Source organism: Manis pentadactyla, chromosome 9, assembly GCF_030020395.1.
Source record: "Manis pentadactyla isolate mManPen7 chromosome 9, mManPen7.hap1, whole genome shotgun sequence".
Taxonomy (NCBI): Eukaryota; Metazoa; Chordata; class Mammalia; order Pholidota; family Manidae; genus Manis; species Manis pentadactyla.
In genome coordinates this window covers 31,545,416-31,569,444 of record NC_080027.1, presented here as the reverse complement: position 1 = coordinate 31,569,444, position 24,029 = coordinate 31,545,416, and the positions used below count along the sequence as shown (strand labels likewise).

The 24,029-nt window shown below is 39.0% G+C and overlaps 1 protein-coding gene across 17 annotated transcripts in view; it reads right to left on the bottom strand.

Moving 5' to 3' along the window:
• Positions 1-24,029, bottom strand: part of DLG2 (discs large MAGUK scaffold protein 2) — a 1,919,888-nt gene that overhangs the window by 390,786 nt on the left and 1,505,073 nt on the right. For 12 of the 17 annotated variants that reach the window (XM_057507175.1, XM_057507176.1, XM_057507179.1 and 9 more), the window contains one exon: positions 16,941-17,096. The exons of the other annotated variants lie outside the window; for them this stretch is intronic. In XM_057507175.1, coding sequence (XP_057363158.1) covers positions 16,941-17,096 — 156 coding nt within the window. The remainder of the gene's footprint in view (positions 1-16,940; positions 17,097-24,029) is intronic. 17 annotated transcript variants of the gene reach the window in all.

Here is a 24,029-nt window from a genome sequence, read left to right as displayed (position 1 = left end):
AAGGATAGAGAAAGTAGCCCAGTGTAGGATGGGCAGAAGGAAAAGAGAAGAAACAGGGAATGCAAGTGTCACCAGAGAGATGAGCTGCTGGAACTGAGAAGTCAGTTAATAATACTTCAAACGAAGATGCAGGCTTAGAGTGAAAACAAGAATTCTCTAATAATTCTATATTGCATTTACCTTCTTTATTATTTTTTCTCCATGTTCTGGCTTCATATTAACACAATTAAGCGGCTAACCCTGTAATTTTCTATTTCTCAGCACCTTGTCTTAGAGTGATTTTGTGAACTAAAGTTTTTCCTCTCACTTTTTTTTTGAAGTGTGTGGGACTTCTCCTTTCTATTTCAGACCAGCTCCTTTGCATACACAGTGTTAATGGATGACATTTAAGAATGCTGGTTTTACAGGACAATTATCCACTCCATGTGCTACTGCTGGCCTCTGTTGCTACCATAATTCTCAACTCCACTTTCCAACATGTTAGCCCCATAATATTTAATAATATAGAGCTATTCTATCACATTGCTTTTCTATCTGGCAAGATCAAAGTTACAAAGAAATTCTCTCATAAAGCTAGTATTGTGTAATGAATCAGTTAAATACTGAGGGATCAATTTAGAGGAAAAAAAAACCTTGGGGAATAAAATGACACTTTTTATACCTGTGTCTATAGGAAAAGCAAAAAGGTTTTTTGGACAATGCAATTTATAAAACGTGTTTCCTTACTTTGGTGTTTTGAAAGCTATATAGAGAACTTGTTCATTTCTACCCCAGAGGATATAATATAAGCAATTTAGAATGGTGGAAAGAAGCATTATTAAAACAGTAACAAAGCACAAGAGCAAAAGTGGAATCATATTTTGCATTTATATAATAACACTTGCTGGGGGGCTGACAGCAGATCAAGTCAATGTGCACCACAGCTGTACAAAAATAGAAGAAAAAGAAAAAATTAAAATAGTCATGGAACCATGTGAATTTCTCTGTTAAACTGAGAGATCTGAAAAGATGTCAATGACATATCACAAAACCAAAAAGGTACATTGAAGTGATAGTACTGATGATGATTTAAATATATGGCAATTAACAAATGTGTGACTGGGGGGTCACAAGCAAGATCTATCTTAATTGGGCATCCAATGTGTCTGGCCTATAGACTGCAAAGCCTGGATCTGAGGGTTTTCAGAAAGGGAGAGTCCACAGGCAAACACTGGAGCTGGGAGCCAAGCAGATGTCCGCAGTGTTACTAAAGGTCGTGGATGGGGGTGCAAAACAAAGGTGCAGTGAGGGGCGCTGGCTGGTTTGAGAGGCTGGCTGGGGCCCTGCCAAGAGCACACGGTGATAGGAGCAATTTAAATATGTAATTCTGGAGCCAGACCTACCTTTTAGGTTTTCAAATTAAGGTTATGAATACAATACCTGCTATTATTACCATAATTTCATAGAACAAAACATACTGAACACCAAAGTTAGAGGAAGATCATAGTTTCAGGGAGGATTCTTCCCAAGGAGGACAGAGGGCAATCTGCTGCTGATGTGTGTATACATACATTGCAGAATCCTTCTTTTCCCTCGTTTTGTTTGAGTCCGGTAGAAATTAGGCCATGATCCAGCAGTGGCCTATGGACTTGACTTTGGGAAAACACTGACTTAGAGAAGATCCAGAAGTGGAAGAATTCTGTAGAATTGGATGTTTTGTAGCATATCTGTGGCTTTGTCAATGGTTGGGGAATAGCTTACGGCAATTTAAAGAGTGGAGAGAATATGGCAGAGAAGACTATGGTTATATTTAAGAAAGGCCTCACTATTTCATTTCAAATTAAATGTAACCACTGGCCCCATTAGTTAATATCCTCCAGACTTCTAAGTATCACTTCTAATATGCATACGTGTGTGTATTCCTTAACTTCTCTCCCTAACATCTCTTCCATCATGTTAGCAAATTCCTTTCTTGATACCCTCTTAGCACATGTCCTCTATTATGACACCCATTGCATAGGGTTCTAATTGTTTTCCTGTTTGCTGTGGTCTCTTCCGTCAGATGGAGTCTCTTTGGGAGAACGCTATGTCTCATTTGTCTTCATATTGCCAATGCAGAGCCCAGAGCCTGTCAGAGGCTCACTAAATACAGGGCTTTCTAAATACTTACTGGAATACATAAATTAATGAGTTAAATAATTTTTATTGCCTTTTTTTAAAAATCAAAAGTTAATACTTGCCAGATGCATTGCTGGGCACCCAGGATACAAGGAATGATTAAAACAGTTCCTGAGTTCAGGAGGTTGTCTAGTTGATGAGACAGACAAATCAAATCCTCACCATCATCATACAGCCGGCTGAATTCTGTGACTTCAGGATGGAGAAGGGCTCCCTCCCCCAGGCTGAGAGCACCAAGGAGGGGCTTCTAGGGGCAGCACAGGAGCTTGGGCTTATTAGCAGTTGCCCAGGTGAAGAGATCTGGGAGTGGAAGCTGGCATTGGGGTGGCTAGGTAAGTGCTATGTGTGCTTGGTTCGAAGGGGGGCTGTCAAGAACGGGGGAAGCTCGAGCAAGGACCAGAAGGTAATGGAGACAGTGTTTTTTATCTCCTCCCTCCCACCCCAGGGAATTGCAAGGAGCACTGCCCCGAATGAAAGGCAGGTGATAGAGCACTAGTCAGGGCGGGGACAAACTCAGCTGTGTGTTTTAGAACGCTTTGCATGGGCTGCAGTGTGGAGAACAGACAAGGGATACAGAGCTTGTGGCAGAGATCAGTTGGTGAGCACCTCAGTGAGCAACGATTCTAGCCAGATCTCGGGTGGAGGTAACTTGGAAAGACTGCCGAGGAATTATTCAAGAGATATTAAAGATAGACTGATACGACACTTAGAGAGCAATCCAAGGTGAATCTGAAGGAGGAATCTAGGAAAATGCCTTGGTGCTATAACTACAGAAGCGTTAAGCTAACCACTTGGCAGGTGCTTTTCATGAATGAACTTGTTAATCCTCATAACAACTCGGTGAGATGGATACTTTTATTATTCCCACGTTGTGGATTAAAAAACTAAGGCATAGAGAAATCACACAGCTCGTGAGGACTAGGGTCACTATTAGAACCCAAGACATGCTCTTAAACACCACACCATATTATTGATGGTCACTAAGACAGTGGATGTAACCAGAGGCAACAGTCTGAAAGGCAAAGGAGGTGTGTCCTTTTTGATTGTGGTTCAGGGCATATGAGGATAGACGGATGTCCAGGAGGTATCTGGATGTGTGAGTCTGGAGTCAAGGAAGATCTGGCTGCAGATATAGAGATGGGAGGCATCAACTATTATGTGGGAACCAAATATATGAAGATCACTGGGTGAAATGGACTAATGAAAGGTGAGGAGGAGACCTAAGGAGATAGAGAAGAGACTGTCAGACATGCAAAAGGAGAATCATTGTGGATGTGGAAAGAAACATAACCAAACAAAATGTTTTTAGGAAGGAGCAAGCAACTGCAAGCAGATGTCCAGAAAGATAAGATTTGATAAGGGCTAAGAAGTTTCTACTGGATTTAGAAACAAAGAACCTTGGTAACCTTGGTGAAAATTTCCATTGAGAGGTTGGAGCAGAACTTGGGCTGCAGGGTTCTGAAGAGAGAATGGGACACAAGGAAAGGAGAGGGAGTGGACAGTTCTTCTAGCTGGGAAGAGAGTTTTAAGGATTATTTTATATAATGGGATGATAGTTGTGGTATAGTAAAAGTGAGTGGACCTGGGTTCAAATCTCAGCTCAGCCAGCTATGATTTTCACAGTAGAGTCAGGATAAAAATATCTACTCTGTAGATTCATGGTGAGGATTAGCGATTATGTTTGTTGAACCCCTAACACAAAATTGGTACTTAGTAAATTAGAGCTAATGCCCTATTAAAAATATGAAAATTCTGAAGACCTCTAAAACCTTTGTATTACCTACCATTCAAATAATCTGTCATAGGGTAGAAAAGTCATCTAAATTTTTAAGTGGGTTTTCTATTATTTTTACTTGAACATTTCATATCATAAAGACATAATCTTAGTTTCATTGTTGCCTTCTGAGTCATTTAACTTTTAAATGGGAATTTTTAATGGCATTATTGAGATATAATTCACATACCATAAATTAACCCATTTAAAGTACATTGTTCAGTGGTTTTTACTATATTCAGAGTTGTGTAACCATCATTTCAATATAATTTTAAAACACTTTCATAATCCCCCCAAAGAATTCCATACCCATTATCTGTCATTCTCAATTCCTGCCATCTCCCTATCCAGCCCTAGGCAATCACTAATCTACCCTCTGACTCTATAGATTTGCTTGTTGTGGGCACTTTATATAAATGGAATCATGTAATATGTAATCCTTTCTGACTGCCTTTTTCACTTACCATGTTTTCAAGGTTCACATACACTGTATCATATATCAATATTTCATTCCGTTTTCTGGTTGAAGGACAGTATGTTGTATGGATATACCATATGTTATTCATCCATTCATCAGTTGATGGACATTTGGATTATCTCCATCTTCGGCTATTATGGATAATGCTATGAACACTTGTATAGAAGTTTTGTGTGGACATGTTTTCATGTCTCTTGGGTTTATACCTAGCAGAGGAATTGCTGGGTCTAAATGGGGAATTCTTAAATTTAGTTCATAGTAACAAAAGCTAACCATGATTATTATAAGCAGTTAGAACAAATTAAAATTTTACAAAGCATAAGATAAGTTATTTCCCCATTCCAACCATACTCCCTTTGATAAGCACTGTTTTCCTTAGGTAACAGTCCTGCTGCCTTCCGGACTTGATCAATGATATGTAACTTTTATTAGCATGAGACATTCTGGAAGATTTGTTTAATTATAATTAATTTTAAAAAAAGCTGGCATGGGAGAAAAAGCACTGGCATCTCACATTTCTGACCCCAATCCTGTATCTGTGACAAACTGCTTGTCTATGTGATCTTGGGTAAGTCTATTTTGCTGGACTATTTTCTCAACATAAGTGTCTGGATGCAATCTTCTCTAACCCTTTCAGATCAAGCTTTCTATGATTCAGTGATACCTAGGGCTCTGGGGATATACTTTGGGATTATTTGTAATGCATGTTTCTTTTCCTTTATAGTTGGTGGAAAGAACATGAGACGAAGGTATGGCAATTACCCTTGCCTGCCAAGCACTGACATTTGCTTAGCATGCTAAGCAAACTTGCAGAGTGACTGGTGCTGAAAAAATAAAGTCCTTTTGCACATCTTAATCTGTTCCTTTTCAATCTTCTAACTTTGTTGAATTGATTTTTGTTGTATTAGTCTTCCCAGGGTTAGAGTTGCTGAGAGGTTTGCTTGCCATGGACCTTGATCCCACCGTTGAAAACCTAGCAGTGCACGTTACAATGACCCAGACCTCCTAAGATGTGTTCGAGGAATCCACCTATGTTGTGACTTCTCTAGAGCACCTAGTATTGGCTCATGTACAATACAAATGAAACAGACTTTAATAAAAAGTCGACATTACCTGTTTTGCACCTGTTAATGCACAGTAGGTAGGATGAAAAAAATCTGTTTCTGTGACCTAACTTAGGAATCTCAGGGAAACCTGGATGTATCACCTTCTCTCAAGAGACTAGGGGTGAAATATGGCCCCAAGAGAAGGATTCCTCTCTAACTGTCAACTCTCCCATGCATTGCCTAAATTCAGCTGGGGAAGTTTCCACTACATGTAAATTCCTCCCTCTGGGTGGTAAGCCACTGTTTTAGGTGAAAACCTACTATTTGTCACTCCATCAAAAGTCTGCTATGTGCATATGTATGACATGGAGAACATAGAGCATGGTTCCTACCCATAGAGAGGTGACAGAGAGATATCCTGTTTTCATGTTACACATAATTACTACCAAAAGAATTGCAAATTGACTTGGATATTTTTGAGGTTCACTATTCCTCTGGGCATAATGGAAATGTATGAAGAATCAAAGATTGTTTTGTAAGCTCCCTCAGTAGCTGACGTTGGACCTAGGGAGAAGAAAGGAAGGGTCTGAAGGTTTTTGACACCTTGATAAGGCAGATGTGGGGTTAGAAAGAGCTTGCATTTCTGAGCAATGCTCATAGAATGAGCATAAGTGCATTTCCACTTGCTAACCTAGGGAAACAGAGGGAACCCCATGACATTCCATGAGAGAGGCTTCAGTGAGGGTTATAGCAAGGACATGGGATATATTAGGAGAACTTTAGAGAGAAGAGAGAAGAAACCAACACTATTTGCTTTAGATGAGGAATTAGGAAAAATAACTAGTTTAGTGGAGCTGTGATTTGTAGGATGTCTTTGGCCAGAGGTTTACAGGAAACCCTTGACCAACTGGATGCCAGCAGCTGCCAGGAACATCCCCGGGCAAGACACTCACCATCCTAACCTGATTTCCCACAGTCACTCTCCCTATCCCTCTTGTCATTTTTTGACTTTGGGGTTTTAAAAATAGATAATCTTTTGAGAAAGATTTGGTGTTCTGGAAACTGAATCTTAATGCTGGGCAACAAAGAAAGTCTGTCGTTTTTGATTCTCTGCTGGGGAAAGAGTCTGGATTAGAGGCTGTTTTCATGGGTCACAGGAACCCCAGAGGAAACAACTCCAATATGAAGATCAGGGCAGGGAATCTAGCTGGGACAAAAACAGAGATGCTGTGGCTGATAGGCAGAGAAACGGAAGGCAACAGTCCCTGCCTGAGGGAAAGGACCCAGCTGACTGTGGATACTGGACAATGGATGGAAGTACAGCCCTCAGGGCTGTGGCATGAGATTCCCGGATGTGGAGCAGCAGTGCAGGGCAGAAATGAAAGGCCTCTCCTCTTGCCCCTGCCAGACACTGCCCGATTCCTGGACATCTGGCCTAGGTATGGAGCACCAGTGTGGACAACAGTGGAAAAGGAGCAGATGTACCTCTGAAAGGACATTCTAGGGGGCTGGGCCTGTGACAAAGGCAAGAAGCCTGAGTAATGTGCTGTGAGTGAGTCCTACAGGAAAACAGTGAGAAATGGCTGTATTGTAAGAGTGTAGAAATGGCTGAGTCACTAAAGGACCCTGCGAAGAAGGAAAGGAGGGTCTCAGAATTCCAGCAATTTGACTGGTGGACATCTGGTTGGAGACTTTTTATAAAACAACCCCGGCCCTTTTCTCTCACCTAGTCTAGCCTAACACCTACTTTCAAGGAACATAGCTTCCAATGACAGCAAGACAGTAATTATCATGTAATTCATCACGAGAGAGTGGGGAGAGACGGAAGGAAATCTGGGCTGTCATCTGACCTTCAGATTCCACATGAAAAAGTCCAAATGCTTAGAATATGAACCCATGACTCTAATATGCAGGGGATATAAAAATGGATCCAAAATAAATAAGTCTAGGAACTATCATTCACATATATTCAAAAAATGCAATCCATAATAAATTTCTAGATTTTTCTTTTCTTTAATTTTATTTTTTTACATGCCAACAGCTGTCAATTATGTCCACAAAAGAAATCCTCTGGGTCCAGTGGTCCCCAGCCTCCTGAGAGTAGGTCTGACTATGTCTGGATTGTATATCCTCAGAAGTACCAACTTAATAGGCATTTAGTACATATTTGCGGTCTGAGTGATAATTTCCTTATCTGGAATATACAAAGGCTGGACTAAATTGTTTCAAGGGTGTCTTCCTGACACATCTCTGAACTTGTATTAGCCTCTAGTTATTTTTAAACCTATACGGTTAACAATGATATCTTTGTAATTATACCAGAGGCATACGAAAGGCAGCAGGTTAGAATGAATTTGAGAGAGATGGAAATACCATAGAGAATAAGATTCTCATTTTTTATCCCCAGCTCCATCCTCCGTCTGGGCCAATTCACTCTGTTAGGCACATTGTTCAAGAAAACACTTTGCAGAGGCAATGAGCTAAGGCTGAAGTCCCCTCTGGACTCTGTTGACTATGTCACATGGGGGCCGTGGCATATATTTTTTGTCATCCAGAAGAAGGGGAGCATTAAAAAAAAAGTTTGGACAAAGACTCTGGCTGGATTAGCTCGGTTTACTATTATCCCCCAAGGCTGTCCCCAACCCAAAGCCAGCTTTTAAAGCAAACCATAAAACTCTTCTTTACCCTCTAATGTATTCATTTTCTCTGGAAGAGTGTTCTTAGGTTTTAGTATTCAGTTTGGAACACACATCCCTGCTGACTTAAAAAACCCTGTCCAAGGGATCCTTTAAACTTCATATGAGCTTAAAGTCTACTGAACTGAATTAAAGAGTTGAAATGGAAGATTTGCTTTCTCTGCTCTAAGAGGTAATTTTGATCCCTTAATCAAAACAAAATTCTGCCTTCTAAACTACTTGGATCTCTATATAAACATATGTAGGCTTGCACAACCCTTCCTCCCATGTTGCCAACCTGAATATTCATCTCCCTTTACAATTCATTGGACTCACCATCCAGCTATGAATGAAAACAGCCTTTTATAATAGTCTTTTAGTAAGAATTCATTCCCACCTAGGCCTAAGGTATTTACTTAGGGTGACATAAACATGTTACTTAATATACACACACACGTAATGGTAGCTTACACAAACGGAGCATTTCATATTTATCAGGCATTGGTCTTAACACTTTACATATAACCTCAAATCCTTATTGCAATCCCCTGAGATGGATACGACAATTACTACTCTGATGCAGAAGAGGCTTCTGAAGCTCAGTGTAGTTTCACTGGCTTAAGTTTACACAGCTAGGGAGTTGTGCAGGTGGGTTTCAAACCCTAACACTCTGATTCCAGAGTCAAGATTTTTAACCATATATTAATTATCTATCTATTCAAATCTACCTCTTGCAATCTGACTATAGTTAAAATGAGGTGTACCTTTTTCTTAAGCAGAATTTAATACTTGAGGAATGTTATGTGTGATGAAAAGAACATCAACGAATATTTATTAAGCACATTTTAAAGCACAGAATCTAGTGTCAGCCTAGACAAATTCAAATCCTATCTGAAGACCTTGGACAAAATCACTTAACCTCTCCAGACCTATTCATTCACTTCACTGGGGATAGTAACACCAACCATACCTTCCTGGATCCCTGTAGGGATTAATGGGCTCATTTTATAAAGTGCAGCCTGGCAGGTAATAAAACTATATAAATGAAAATGATTGTTTTCTTTATCATAATTTTCATTATTATCCTCCTCCTCCTCATCATCACTGTTACCATTAGCACTAATGCCAGGAACCATTTCTGGCACAGAGAATGCAACAGTAAATTAAACAACCAAAATTCTTGCCCTAATGAAATTAATATTCTAAGTATAAATCCTGATGTACCCAATTTCAACTACCTCATCCAATTGCTTTCATTTGTTAAAGTACAGACTGTAATTTTTAGTGAAATTGGAATAATCATATCTATCCTGTAGGTTTTGTGAGGATAAAATGAGTTAGTCCATACAAAAGTTTAATTTAGAACAATGCCTAGCACATAAAAGCACTCAATACATGTTAGTGGTTTTAATTAATACCTATGCTGTGGGTGTTAAGGTTTAATATTATGTCTTGATTCTTTCTGAGTTCTATAGTTTGTTGCTATGTGATTTTGCATAGCATTTTCTCATAGCTACTCTGCCCCCATAGAGAATTAATTTTCAAATTATGCTTATTCTGTAGTTTCTTATTGCTATCCAATAACATAATGGTTACTAAACTAACTATAAAGATTGTTCCCAAAACTCAACAAAGCTATACTAAACTAAGGGAAAATATTAAAAATGTTTCAGCTAAGTAATCTGGATTTTTTTTAACAAAGCAAATTAGTTAAAATTTAGATCGTTTCATCATATGAGTTATTTGACATCACAGAACAGGAATTTTGGGATCAGACCAACCAGGTTCATTTCCTGGCTCTTCTGAGTCACACACTCTTGACCTACTGGAGTTGTGAATAAAAAATGAGAGTTTTTGGAACAGTGTGAGTTCCCTGTCTTCCTTCCTCCTTTATACTATACAAAGTAACTTTTAAAAAGTTCTTGAAATTTTAATGAAAGAACATCTCCTTAACTCAAAAAAAGTGAAGGGCAACAGTAAATAGCATACTTAAAAAAATAAGTCAATATAGGGTATGAACTAATTTCAAAGCAAGGCCTGTGTCTTTCAGTGTGAGCGAGCACCTACATATATCACATTGCAGAGAGAAGAGGCTATAACACTGACTGGGACAAGGGCAGCCTCTGTGACTTTGTGAGAGTCAATTATTCTTTCCTTTTCCTTAATTCAACTTGGGCTTAGTGCTCACCTACTTCAAAAAGGCAGGGAAGACCTTTGAAGAGGAAGCTACTGCATAAACGAGGGGAGGGGCTGTGCCTTCTGAGCCATGCCCAGAGGGTTTTCTCTCACGGTTTTAATTAAAAATTAAATTAAGAATTCTTTAAGATTCATTCAGCCTTTTAAGGGAATAAGAAGATCAGTGATATGTTAAGCATCTGCTTTCTCTTTTTAATGGTGCTATTTCCCACACTAAATCATATGACAAAGGCTCAAATTTTCTTCCAGGATCCACAGATTTGTGGCAGAGTGGATGGGAGTTCCCAGAGGACTGTGATGCTGTGGTGCGTGTGTGCAGGGAAAATGGAAGTTACCATGGCCAGGATCCTCACCTGACCTCAAACTACTTGCCGGCAGTGCAGAGCAATGACATAACTGGCCTACTGTGTAGGCACATGCTTACACTTGTGTTGGCAATGAGACTTTATTTGCTATGTTGCTATATGAAGAGCTCCACCCAGTGCTCTGTACAGCAGGCAGAGGTGAAGGCAGAGACCGACTGCAGACTTGCCGGATGCAGACAGGATTCTAGCTCTTGACCTGCCACCACGACAGTAAAGCTTGGGATAAGACCACAATATTCCATTGGTGTTATTCGGTCTCACCAAATCCAGAGTGAACTTGCCTAGAGGTGGAAACCTCCTGCACGATGGCGTGAGAGAGGGATTAGGCTCTATGGAGCATATGTGACAACCCCAAGTCAGAAAATCCTTCCCCTGGAATCAGTCACTCAGTACTGCTTGTTCTATTTGATAAATAATGCTGAATCCATTACTATCTCTACAGCTCCAGTTCAGTCCGTCATGGTTTTTTGTCTGTAGGGGATGTGCTGACTCGTCTCCCTGACTTGAAACTCTCTATGCAGCGGAGAGTGATCTTTCTAAAAACATCGATTGGATTATGTCTTTGCACAGTTTTAAAACCCTTCAAAAGCTCCCCACTGCTTACAGGATAAAGCCCCAAATCCTCAGCTTGGCAAGTAAGGCACTCGAGGATCTGCATCTGCCTGTGTCTGCAGCCTTCTCACCCGCCCAGTAACTGAGCCACACAGTACTACACCCAGTCCCCGAGTGCACAGTGCCTTTATGCACCATGATGCTTAACTCTGTGCTATTCCTTTTACTTAGAACACATTTCCCTCTTCTGACTGGTGAGATAAGGATCTTTCTGAAAACAGAAAAACAGAGGCAGAGTGAGAGGATTCCTCTTCTGTTTACTTTTAGAGACTCACATGTATCTCTATTATTATGTATAAAAGTTATATTTGATATTGAATTTATAGACTTTTGAGATAGTTAAAACATTAAAGGCCCACATAAGTTTCCTTTTATCTTGCAATGAGAGAAAGCTTGCCATAGGTAGGCCACCATAACATGTGGCTGAGGTCTTGTGAGATAAAGATCTTGCTCTATGTTCCCAAACTGGGAATGGCTTGACGCTCCCAACTTGATGATTTCTACAAAGGGAGTGAATTGTACACGGTTTCTCAGCTCTGCAGAAAATAGAAACTAGACTAGCAGATAGACTTATAAGGTAAGGGTTTCCCATAAATAATGCTTATTTATAAGTATATACTTTATACTTATGAGAAGGTAAGGGTTTCCCATAAATAATGCTTCCTATACATGATTAGGAATTAATGAAACAAGGTGTAAGAACATTCCTGTGTAAGTTCACACCTCTGCAGAGGGGACAGTCTAAGATCATGCTTGATTCCATCATTTTCTCTCATATTACTCTGATTTAAGTTCCCTAGAGATTAAGGACACTGGGAAAACCTAGGGCCTTTAGCCGATAGTCATCACAATGCACCGTAATGAATTCTTCATCTACATGCCTTTAAATAGCTTAAGGGGAAGGACCATGGCTTATTAACCTCTGAATCCCTAGCACCCAGGATATGCCTGATACAAAGTGGAAGTCCCATAAATATGTGCTTTTCAGTGTACTTCGTAAAGATGTTTTACGATCATATAATGCTTTAGAGTCCATTTCCTATTCAAAACCTGCGAGCGTATTATAATTAGCCTTCATCTAGTTTATGTCAGCCTCTGTTTATGAATTACACAATAACAATAATTAGAACCATCTACGTAAAAGGGGAAATGAAAATATGCCATACATATTGAGAAAACAGACAAAAATATTATTCTCCTTGCCCCAGGAATATGAAAAGCTGAATGACTTAGTATTCTCTCAAAGTGGAAAAACCAATTACAACATCAGAAACACGTTTTTTTAAAATACAAAAAGATGTACTGGATAACAGGAGCCCCACAGCAATCCCACTCGTTTCTCATAGAACTCCCAAGTTTTAGTTTGATGACAGGCTCTGCCCACTTCTTGTTTTTGGAAGGTCTAAAATGTCAATTACTCTAAATAATAACCTGTAGCCTGAAGAGCTGGCGCTTTGCCAAGTTAAACTGCTTTCCTAAGGAAAACTTCACAATTTCTTTGTTTTCTTTTAGATGATGTTACAGAAGTAAATTGTGTATGCAGTTATCTCACCCCTGGATGTTTGTTATCAATTCACAGTGCCGAGAATTGGGGTATTCCCACTGAAATGCAGGGAGCACAGCTGATGGGCTCTCCTTGCTTTTGCTGGCTGGCCTCCATGCCTCTGAGTTTTCAACTAGGGATGAAACTGGTAGTTTCACATGCTAACTTTCACAGAGGTAGCTCACATCCTGATCTGAGACATTAATTGCTTTATCAATGTATGCGTGCTTTTGAAATAGACTGTGGGGAATTCTCAAATGTCCTGAAATATATTACCACATATTGCAACTTAAAGGTTAGGCATTTCTTCAGCACTTTTGGTTAGCTTTTTCAGGGCAAACCTTTGTAAAACGTTGTCCTGGTGTAATATCCTGTGCTTTGTCTGTCCTTGATAAATCTGTTTGAATGAACTGATATATTCTTATCCATTTTAGGGCAAAATATCCCAAAATACTTTTACCATGAGTAGAAGTAAGACATAGATCCATGAAGACAGTGGATTAAGTTCCTTATCATTATGGAGTCAGATAAGGGTTTGCCTATCTAATTCTAAGATCTCTATCTCTGAGATTCCAGAGGTTATTCAAGGTCACAGTGGACACAGTGAATAATGGTATCTTAAATGGAACTAGCATCCTTCAAAACTTCCCTTGAATTATTGGCTTCATTTCAGGAAACATCTGCTTGGAGGGAGAGGTATTTTCCATTGCAAAGGAAGAAAATAATCTCTGTTAGGAATTGCCCAGTCTTCTTGAAGAACTGACAGTTGTCTAATAAATCTGTAATGTAGACACTGATCACCAAAATAATTTAAGGTGAAAGTACAATACACCAAGTGAGCTCTAGTCTATTTTTATTTGTCTCCTTACATGGATTCATTCATTCATGGAGCTGTTTCATATACCTATTGAGAACTGAGCAAAGCACGGCTTGACCCAAGACCTGTTCCTGAAACAGGAATCTCTCTACTTGCCTGCAGATCTTATTTCCATATTAATTTAGTCATTCAGTAATTCTAAGCTTTTGCTGTGCCAGGCACTGTGCTAAGTATTAGGGATACAGCAGTGCACAAAACAGACAAAATTCCACTCATGGAGCTTACAGTGTAAGAATGTGAGACAGGCGTTTAGTTTAAAAGTCACACAAATAAACATACAGCTATAGGTTGCTTGAGTCTTATGAGAAAAAAATATAATAGGGGACCCAATTTTCTCTTTCAGGGAGCTTCTCTGAGAAAGTACAATTTAAGCTTAGATCTAAGATGACCAGAAGTTAACCAGGCAAAGTGTAAGAAGTTTTCAGTTTGAGGAAACAGCATGTGGGAAGCACTTGAGACAGGCAGAGATTTAGTGCATTTTGTGAATGTGAATAGTGTGGTCAGCAAAGGGGTGAGTGAAATGAGATGTTTAAGAGGCAGGCAGAGGCTAGATCATGCACAGCTTGGATGCTATGTTAATGTCTTTGCATTTTATACTAATGCAAAAGGAGGGAAATTGGTCTGATTTGTACTTTTAACAGAACACTTTAGCTGCACTGAGAATAAACCAAGAGGACAACAGCGAAAGTGGTGAGACCCATCAGGAGGCTACCATAGATGGGAAATGATGGAGACTTGGAATAAAGTGGCGGAAATCGAAGGAGAGGAGAATGACTAGACTTGAGCTATATTTCAGAGGAAGAATCAATAGGACTTGAAGATAGATTGGAGGATGAGTATGAGGGTGAACAAGGGGTTAAGTATGATTCTCAGATTTTGGCTTGAGCAATGGGGTGAATGAAGTGCTAGTGACTGAGCTGGGGAAGTCCGGAAGGGGAGGAAGATTGGGTGAAACCAAGAATTTCAGTACCGGTGTACTGGTGGCCATACCACTAAAATGGGTGGGTGTCTGCACATGGGTGCATCTGTAGGACTTTTTCTTTTTACAAATGAAGGATAAAATATGAAAAAAGGAAAGAAAGAAAGGGACAGGACTGGGATAAACGGAAAACAGAGTTCCCAAGGGAGGAGCAGAGGGTGGGGGTTGGGGACTGGTGCCTGTCAGGATTGCTGAGTCATTTGAAAAAGACATAGTCAACATTAAACTGCCATTTTTTAAAATCCAGGAAACATGAAAAAAGAAACCATATGGTCTTCATGATACAGATTACAAAAAGTAAACTGAAAAGAACTGTATCTGGTGCGTCCACACAAAAGGTAAATTATATCATGTATTTATTGGTGAGGTTGTAGGGAGGGATGCACCAGTGGGAATGCAAGGAATGTGACTTTTATGTTCATCAGAGAAGAGTATGGTTCAAAAAAAAAATTCATTGACACTGAGCCAGAAGAAGGAAGGTGACAGGGCAGGACAAATATAGAGAAAAAGAGAAATGGGTAGAGAAATATTCCAGCAAGCAAAGACATCTCTGCCATCATGCCTATGCCAGTGCTAATGGTCACTTGGGTTTGAATTCCAGCCGTGCTGCTTATTAGTGGATGATATGGGCATGTCAGGTAACTTTTCAAGCCTTGATTTCCTTATTTGTGAAGTGAAGATATTCATAGCATCTACCTCATACGGTGAGTGTCAGAGTTAAAAGAAATAATTCATAAGAAGGGCTTAACAGAATGTCTGGCACAGAGGGGGTACTCAGTGTTACTGTCTTTGCACAGCTGACCATAGATGCATACATACTAGAAAGTCATTATCTTAGGTGTGTACACCTTTTCACTTCCTATGGCTATGATAACTTTGCCCCTTTAGCTTCCAAATTATATAGTCCATCCTATCAAGAAGTAGTTTTATGATTTGTTAAAACTATAGGAAGATTTGATTAATATTTATAAAACATTCTAAAATAGTATTAGGCTTTAATTATTATAGTGAAACTGCCCCAGCTGATTACATAGCCAAAAGTGTTCCCTCATTTTTTTCTAGAAATGTTAGATATAATTTAAATTTTGTTATTTAACTCCTCTAGAGAGACCAACAATTGACTTCTAACATTTTTTTAAATGTCAAAAAACAGGGATATTTTAAGGATACCCTTTTGATATATAAACTTTCACTTTGACTCATTTAAAAAAATATATTTTCTCAGCCCTAACAATGCTATGAAGACATATGAAGATATTCTATCTGAACACATAACTATATAAGCATCCCATCATATGTCGGAACATCACAGTTGAGATCTCTTGATTTAAACTGAATTGGAGCAACATTATGGAACACTGGATTCTCATTTTCTTCTCCTCTTTATCTGGCTAGGCTATTATGTAAATATAGGGTTTTATTATTTACCATGCACATACTTTAGAATATTACTGCAGAATTATATCCAACATTTAGACTTAGAATGATTTGTTTACAAGTTGCTGTGAAAAGACTTAAACCAGTCAAGACTTAAAAGGGTCAAGTCTTGTCTCAATATTTATTGGCAATGGCATACTGAGGACAATGCTGTAACTTCTTTGAACTTTTGTTTTCTTATATAAAATGGAGTTACCTAAAGAAGAGCACATAGGTAAACATCTACCATGATAAAATATTGTAAAAGTTAATATTCTTTGCAGTTAGATAGAACCAACTAATTCTATAGTTTTGGACAGCTGTTTAATACTTCCAGGGGTCAGTTAGGTGGTGGTATTAATTTAATATTTAAAAGATTTAATATTTTAACTAACATACTACATGGCAATAATAGTACCTACTTCTGAGGCTATGTTATATCTGGAGCACAGTGTTTATTAAATAATACTCAAAAATGTACTCAATAAACGTTCTCTTTCATCCTTCCGTATGAATGAAATAGTGCTAATTAATTTCCAATCTTAATTCTTCTGGAAAAATATAATTAGTACCTTATGAAAAATTCATGGGAACAAAGAACACTTGGAGCTTCATGTGATCATGCCTGAGCACTCTGTGATCACACCAGCAAAAAAAGGCAATGTTCTTAATTTCTCCCGTTGCACCAAGAGAGCAGAACATCTCTCCACCTTAAGGAAGATGTCAAGTGCCAGCAAAGGGAGCAGAGGCAGATTCTACCCATTCATCCTCGTGGAAGCACATGCAATTCGAGAAGATGCAGTGAGGAAGCGCATGCAGTACCTGGTCATCTCAGAGTCAGGGAGCAGGCCTAGGTGGTAGTGGGGGTAGGGAGCTGAGAGAAGGAAGCTTTTGTCACACTCGACAGGGGAATAGTGCCTGGGAGAAGCAGGCTTATCACAAAGTTTGTTCACAGTGCTGTAAACAGGTTCCGGAGGCCTGGCGATATAAAAGGAAGAGAGAGAGAGAATCATGGTTAGCATACACAAGGCAAACAACTGTGCAGCTAGTAACATTTCACCATATGCAAAAGGAGAATTCCAAAACAGTGCCATGGCTTTATTAGGCTTGGATTAAGCATCTTCCTAAAAACAGGATCTCTGGTTTGAAACTAGAAGTTTGGCTGATGCTGGGCATGATTCATATGCCAGATACCTCAGTAGAGTCATAAGCAAACTATAAGTGCCATAGCTTTTTGGTTAATCCAGTCTGACATGCCAAACTTTGGAATCTTCTGACACGGCTCATTCTTGAACTTTAGTCTCTTTTTAAGAGTGAACTTCACAGAGACTTTTCCTGACCATCTTGGCCAGAACGTCCTGTTATTTTTCACAGCACTCTGTTCATACTTCATAATATTTTTTCTCAGCATGAAATAATCCTTTTTATTTGTTAATTTTGACTTTCATTAATGCCACTCTCACTACACCATAAATTGCATGAGAATAGAGAATACATATGTTTTGTTAACTACTTAAAATAGTCTGGTTCACAGTACACATTCCATGAATATGTGTTTAATGCACATACGAGTGAAAAAATGAATATATCTTCCAACATTTATATTGCAGTCTGGAGTGGGGGTGGCCTTACCTAGGAATCTACCGTTTTATATGATACGAGTGGTCTTTCTATATCTTTATTCATAGAATGCCCCCCCAAACAATTGATTTCAAAGAATTTTCTACAAAGAAGATAATCATATTTTAGTAAAATTTGTATTAAATGAATTAACCTAGAGATACTGAAACATTATCTAAAATAGCAACATTTTGATAGTTGTTCTGGACAAACATGCATAGTATGACAAGATAAATATTAGTTACAATTTTTGGCCAAAGATCCATGTACTATGAAGTCTTTGGTTACTAAAAATAATTTTGCAATTCTACCCCCACTCTTCTAATACATGGTCTAAAATTGCTACCAATATCTTCCCTTTAAGGTAAGAGTTGAAAGATCTGGATTTAAATTGAAGAACTATCTGGCGGTCTGGGCCATGGGCCCTTAAAGGGAAAGCATGGCCAGGGAGGAAAGCCGATCAGGAGGCGGGGCACTGTTGGCAAGGCCATACCCAGGTGAGGGAGGCAGCACCACTTGGGGCCACAAGACACCAGGGCAGCAAGTGGTGGCCATGCACCTGAGCAAAGGTACAGGAAATGAAGGTGGCGAACTTAGTGAGGGCGCAGTCTATGGCTCTAGCCCACGACATGTCCCCTAATGTACAATAGTTGCTCTGCCAGTGCTTCCTGAACTAATTGAGGAAGAGAGGCAGGGAAGGAAAGAGGGTAAGCAAAGCATTAAAAATAAACTTTACCTAATTTATAACATTACAGAGATTCTTCCCTAACAAAGTGTTTCACCACATAGAGATGCCTCAATCTATTTATTTTATACCACCCAGGAGAGTGGTGGAGGAAAGGTATCCGAGGGTCTGTTTTGTCCTCCAGAGAACTGACTCAGTGGTAAAATGAGGCACTTCCAATGGAGTTGGCTTGTTCTAACCCAGTGGCTAATGAAGTAACATTTACATGAAGAATTTAGGGTTTCTTAAATGAAATAGCCAGTTTTTTTCTTGCTTTTGGGAAGCCAGCATATATTCTTAGTTAAGTGCTCCATTTTCAGATAAAACAAGTCGTTCATAAATTTCTGCTTATCAATTATACATATCCACCATTAAATGGTAAATGCCAGCCCTTACAAAAGGCAGCTGCAAAATCATTCTTAAAAAGTGTTTCATCAGTTTTTACAAGTAATTCACATTTTGTGAAGGGATGTAAAAGGAAAGATACCTTCAGTTACCCACTGAAATACATCTTTTAAAATAATCAGTTGGATACTGTTCTTGATTTTGGGGAGTGGAGGGCTCTTTTTGCTTTGTTATTGCATTCAACTATATGAAGATTTATGTATAGTTCCCATGGATTTGGGGACAAAAGGCCCCACAATCCTGGTCAGATAAAGAAAGTTGCCTTGCAAGGCCATAGTCTTGTCTGTACTTGAAATGTGGTTATTGACACAAAAATTCAGCTTGGAAAGGGCTTCATATTAGTGAGCTGCATAAACATTTATTAAATAAGAGATATAAGGAGGCATGTATGAGCTCTATGGGAATTATTCTGGGTAGGCTATCACAAAAAGACCTGACACTATTCTCCATTTTTTTCCACTGTGAGATACAGCCACTGTGGCAAGAGGGCTGGATTGCCTCCCAGACACCCATTTACCACTCTTCTCTTATTATTAGAAAGCCAGTTTTCCACTGGTTCCTTTTCCCATAGAAAAGAATTCTTCTCATTGTCCCTTGTAGGTAGATGCGATCCCATGAAAATGTTTAGTCCAGTGTGATTTGAGCAGAAGGGTTTTATGGGACTCCTCTGATGGCTGCTTAAAGGAAAGCTGATTTAGCTGGGACTCCTGCAATTTCACTCTCTCTCACTTACTCCCTCTGCTGACCTGGAACACAGATATGATGGCTGGAACTTCATCTTGGCCCATGAGGCAGCCTTGAGGATGAAGACAAACAATACAGAGAGTGAAGCACAATGATAGAGACTGCGTCATTGAGGAGACAGAGGGATACTCTTATACCTCTGGAGTTCTTTTATGTGAGATAAAAATAAACTGTCATCTTGTTAAAACTACTGGCTTTTTTTGTCATTGTTATTAACAGGACCTAACATTAACAGGTATACTCCTACAGAATGTAAGACTGATAACCCAATACAAAGAAAGGGCCCACCACAAGGTTTTAATACATTTAAGACATTTAATTCTCTCAGAGGTCCATCTCATACATTTTGTACACACAGAAAGATATAAAGAATGCTATTTTCTGTCTATACCAGGAAAATGATGTTACCCATTTTCCCCTAGTTCTTTTACCTTAGTAGCAGCATATTTTATTATTAGAATAAGTTGGTTAATTTATATCTTAAGGGGAAAGAAATCTTACTTGTCCATAAACTAAATTAAGGGAAGAACTGTTACTCTCTAAAAACTAAAATAAATTCAAAACAATAAAAATGAGGCCCTGTGTATTTTCTAGTGTTGAGCTGTTGAGATTTTTGTCTATATCCTTTTGGAATTATTTCATGGACATAATGTTATTTTTGACTCATATATTTAGCAGATGTGGTATTTGGGGCAGGCTTAAAAACGTTGGATTTTAGAAAGAAGCTTTTATTTCTTTGCCTGTAATTACTTCCGGAACTGTTCACAGTGGATTGATTCCTTGCCTAAGCTTAATTACTCATGATTCAAAGTCACATCAACACAGAGATACAGATATATTGCAGGTTCATTTTGCCCATTATCCAGTCTTTCATTCCTTCCCTATTTATTTACATGTTATTTTGTATAGTCATTGGCTAAAGAGGAGACATTTCAAATCCACTTTCTTCTCTTGATTGTGAGAACACTTGATACCTCAGAAGATGGGTAAAAACACCAAAACATGAATGCTTGACGAACCGGACGGAGCCTTCTTGCAATACCGACAATGTCCTCTCATAACCAAGCAGCCAAATTAAAACTATCAGTGAGAATCTCTTTTGCAGTGGCATAAAAATGGGGTTCACATTTGAAAATGTCTATGTTAGATTCATTATGGTTTTAGGGTTCTATCATGTATTACGTACTATGTGCCCAGTACAGAAGGCCGTAGTGTAATATCCCATAAGTATCACAGCAGACTATAATCTGAGCATAGGGAGCAGCACATAGTAGGCACTTGAGAAATGTTTCTTTGAACACATGGATACTTTTTTTTTTTTTTAAACATTCCCCATTGAGAGAAATGAAAACCTTTGGCTCTTTCAAGGCAACCATAAAGTTATTCTGAATCTCCTTTCTAGGCTTAAATTTTGAGGACATTTATTCTCAGAGGTTATACAAGGACAGAAGCCCGAACAACTGTCAGTTAGGAATTGATGCCTTTACATCCTTGGTGTGCACAGGTCATCCACACTCAGAGGGACAGGCTTCATGTACGTGCAAGTCTGGCCCCAGCAATGCCTGTCACCCTGGCACCGTGGTTCCTCAAAGACTTCCAGCCCAGAGCTTCAGGAAGGCCTAATGCTGAGAGTCGGCATGCTTAGGATTTCCTTGCAGTTCTGTCCGCTGTGACCTCTCCACTAGAGATAAGAAAGGCCAATTTACGAACTGTCATGGGGATCTGGGTGGCAGGAACAGATGCTGCCCATTTATTCAGTAAAGAAGGGCCACAGGGAAATGACTTTAGACATTTCAGCCAGTCACAATGGAAAGGACCTGTTTATATTATTATGAACCTCCAGAGCCACCTAGGTCAGAAGGTAATGAATATGGAAATCTGATCTGAGGTACCTACTGCCTCTTCTTTCTGTGGAAGCCCCTAGAATGGGGGGCAGGGGGAGGAGAAGTAGTTAGAGATATTAGTGTAATCTCTCAGTGAATTTATAAACAAACCATTTATCTCCCTGTCCACTTATCAGGGGCCTTAGATAAATGGCTTTGTAGTCTCCTGCACTGAGCCATCAGCATTTATTTGCATATCTATGGGTTTATAATTGCAAGCTCATATAGCATATAATTAGCACACCCTGGGTCTTTGGTGATGTCTCTTTTCTCTGAACTCCATTAGCACTTGCTATTCGTTCTGCTTCCTTGGCATTTACAGTTGCTAATCCACCATGCTGGTGATTAGAGGAAGGTGCTTCGTCTAACCTTACTCTAAGGGAATCTACCTTGCCTTCTATTTGCCCTACTGACTCCAGCCCAACTCAGCCCCCTACCTTAGCCAAAGCTGCCTGGACCAGGACTGGGCTCTTGACTGCAACCATGACCTGCATCGTTGGGCACAAAAGGAGAAAGAAAAAGAAAAAAAGCCTGGGCCAATTGGATTCTCCTATGGAATGTAAATAATGGACAGAAGAAGGAATTATCAGCTGTTAGCCTAAGGAAAAGATGCAGACATGTAGAAGGTAGCTGTTGCTGTGTCCTCGTTATAGAGCACCAGGGTGAAGTGCTACCAGATTTTATTGCTAAAGTGTCTTGAGATTCCTTGAATCTAGAATAACAGCCTAGGTTCATTATTTAAAGGGCTTATGACAGCTCATACTATTGAAATTCTCTGCTGGTTCCCAATATGACATTAGTTGTACAATAAAAATCAACTATCACCTCCCACCCTATTTCCTTACTGGAACGTAGGTCAGATCTCTTGCTCGCGATCAGTAGAGTGAAAAATAAAACAGGTAATTTGTTTTTAGAGTCCCTTTCAGACTGCCTCAACTAGACTCTGTCACTCAGAGATGAAAGATAAGACCCTGAACCCCTAGGTAATCACACAGAACCTGAGACTAAGGCCAGACTGATCCTGTTTTTAAAATTTTTATATTTTTTTCTTTATGGATTTTTTTGCATTAAATTACTTTCTAATATATTGCATTAAAATATTATCATTCAATTACTGAGTTTTTTGATGTCCCCCCTTCAATTTTGTGCCTGACATGAGTACCACACTTGCTTTATTTATCCTTAAGAGTACATATTGCAATATATACATGTATCAAAGTAGTGACTACTTTTGATACATGTATATATTGCAGTAGGATTGCCAGTGTAGCAATGTGTATTATATTGCATAATTACAGTGAAATATTATTTATATTCATTATACTGTGCATTAGATCTCTATGGTTTATTTACCACTCATTACAAGTATGTACCCTTAAACACCATTACTCTTGTCCACCTTCTCCCCATTCCTATCCCCTAGTAACTGCCATTTACTCTGTGTTTTATCCTAATTAGTGCTTTCAGGCACTGATACTCACTCTGAGAATGTTGCTCCCAATCAGGCAATTCATATATTAGCATGTGAATTTTCTACAAGAAGGTTGGACAAAGGAAGTAACAATCCGTGGTATCCAGAATTACAAAAGACACTGCGTAATGACCCTTCTACAGACTCATTTTTGCTCCTGACATTGAAAAGTTCACTGATCCTCTGTCACAGTCCTGGACATGGATACTCACGTTCTCCAGATTTCACTATTTTCATGGTGTCTCGGGATGCACCATTCCCAACTCTACCCCTCATGTGTGCCTGAACCTTCATGATGACTTACTTCCCTGTGTGACTTACAGTGGTGGTGGCATATAATATAAAATTGTCGGGCCATAAATAATTTGTTATTAATAACAGTCTGTGTACCTGTATCTATAAACATTTACTTTCCAAAGCAGAATTAGGATGGATTCACCATTTTCTTTATATAAACACCACACTCAGTTGTATTTTCTGATGTTTGCTTACTGAGAGAACCGGCAGAGTGAGAACTGCACCACTTAAAGTCATTTTGAAAGTTGTGAATTATTAAGGTGTTTTATTTCCTCAAAAGGATGTTTGTGTTTCAACAAAATGGATAGTGGATTATAAATGGTTCATGAAGTGCTTTATTGAAATGAGAAGTTGAAGATCAGTGCCCTTGAATGGTGACTATAAACAGGTATATTTCCAGGTGGTGAGTATCTGGGTACACAGTATTTTTGCTGCATTCTGCCAGATATTGAAACCAATATTATCTAAGATGCACAGAGTGAGTGTTTTGGTCAGACGAAGGCCTTTGAGACATGGATTTGAATTATCTGAGTAAAGTTTAATATGTCATAGCATAGTGTTTAAATTCTTATATTTTTGCAAACCTAGCTTTATATTTTGATAACCTAGTTAAAACATAAATTACCAAAAACCAGGTAATACTTACCTAGCATCTTAATGGAAAATAAATTTTTAAGCATAAAGTAAATGGAAGAAGTCACATAAAAGATGAGAGATATGATTATACAAAAATTTAAAACCAATGAAGTAAAAAAAAAAACCCTCAT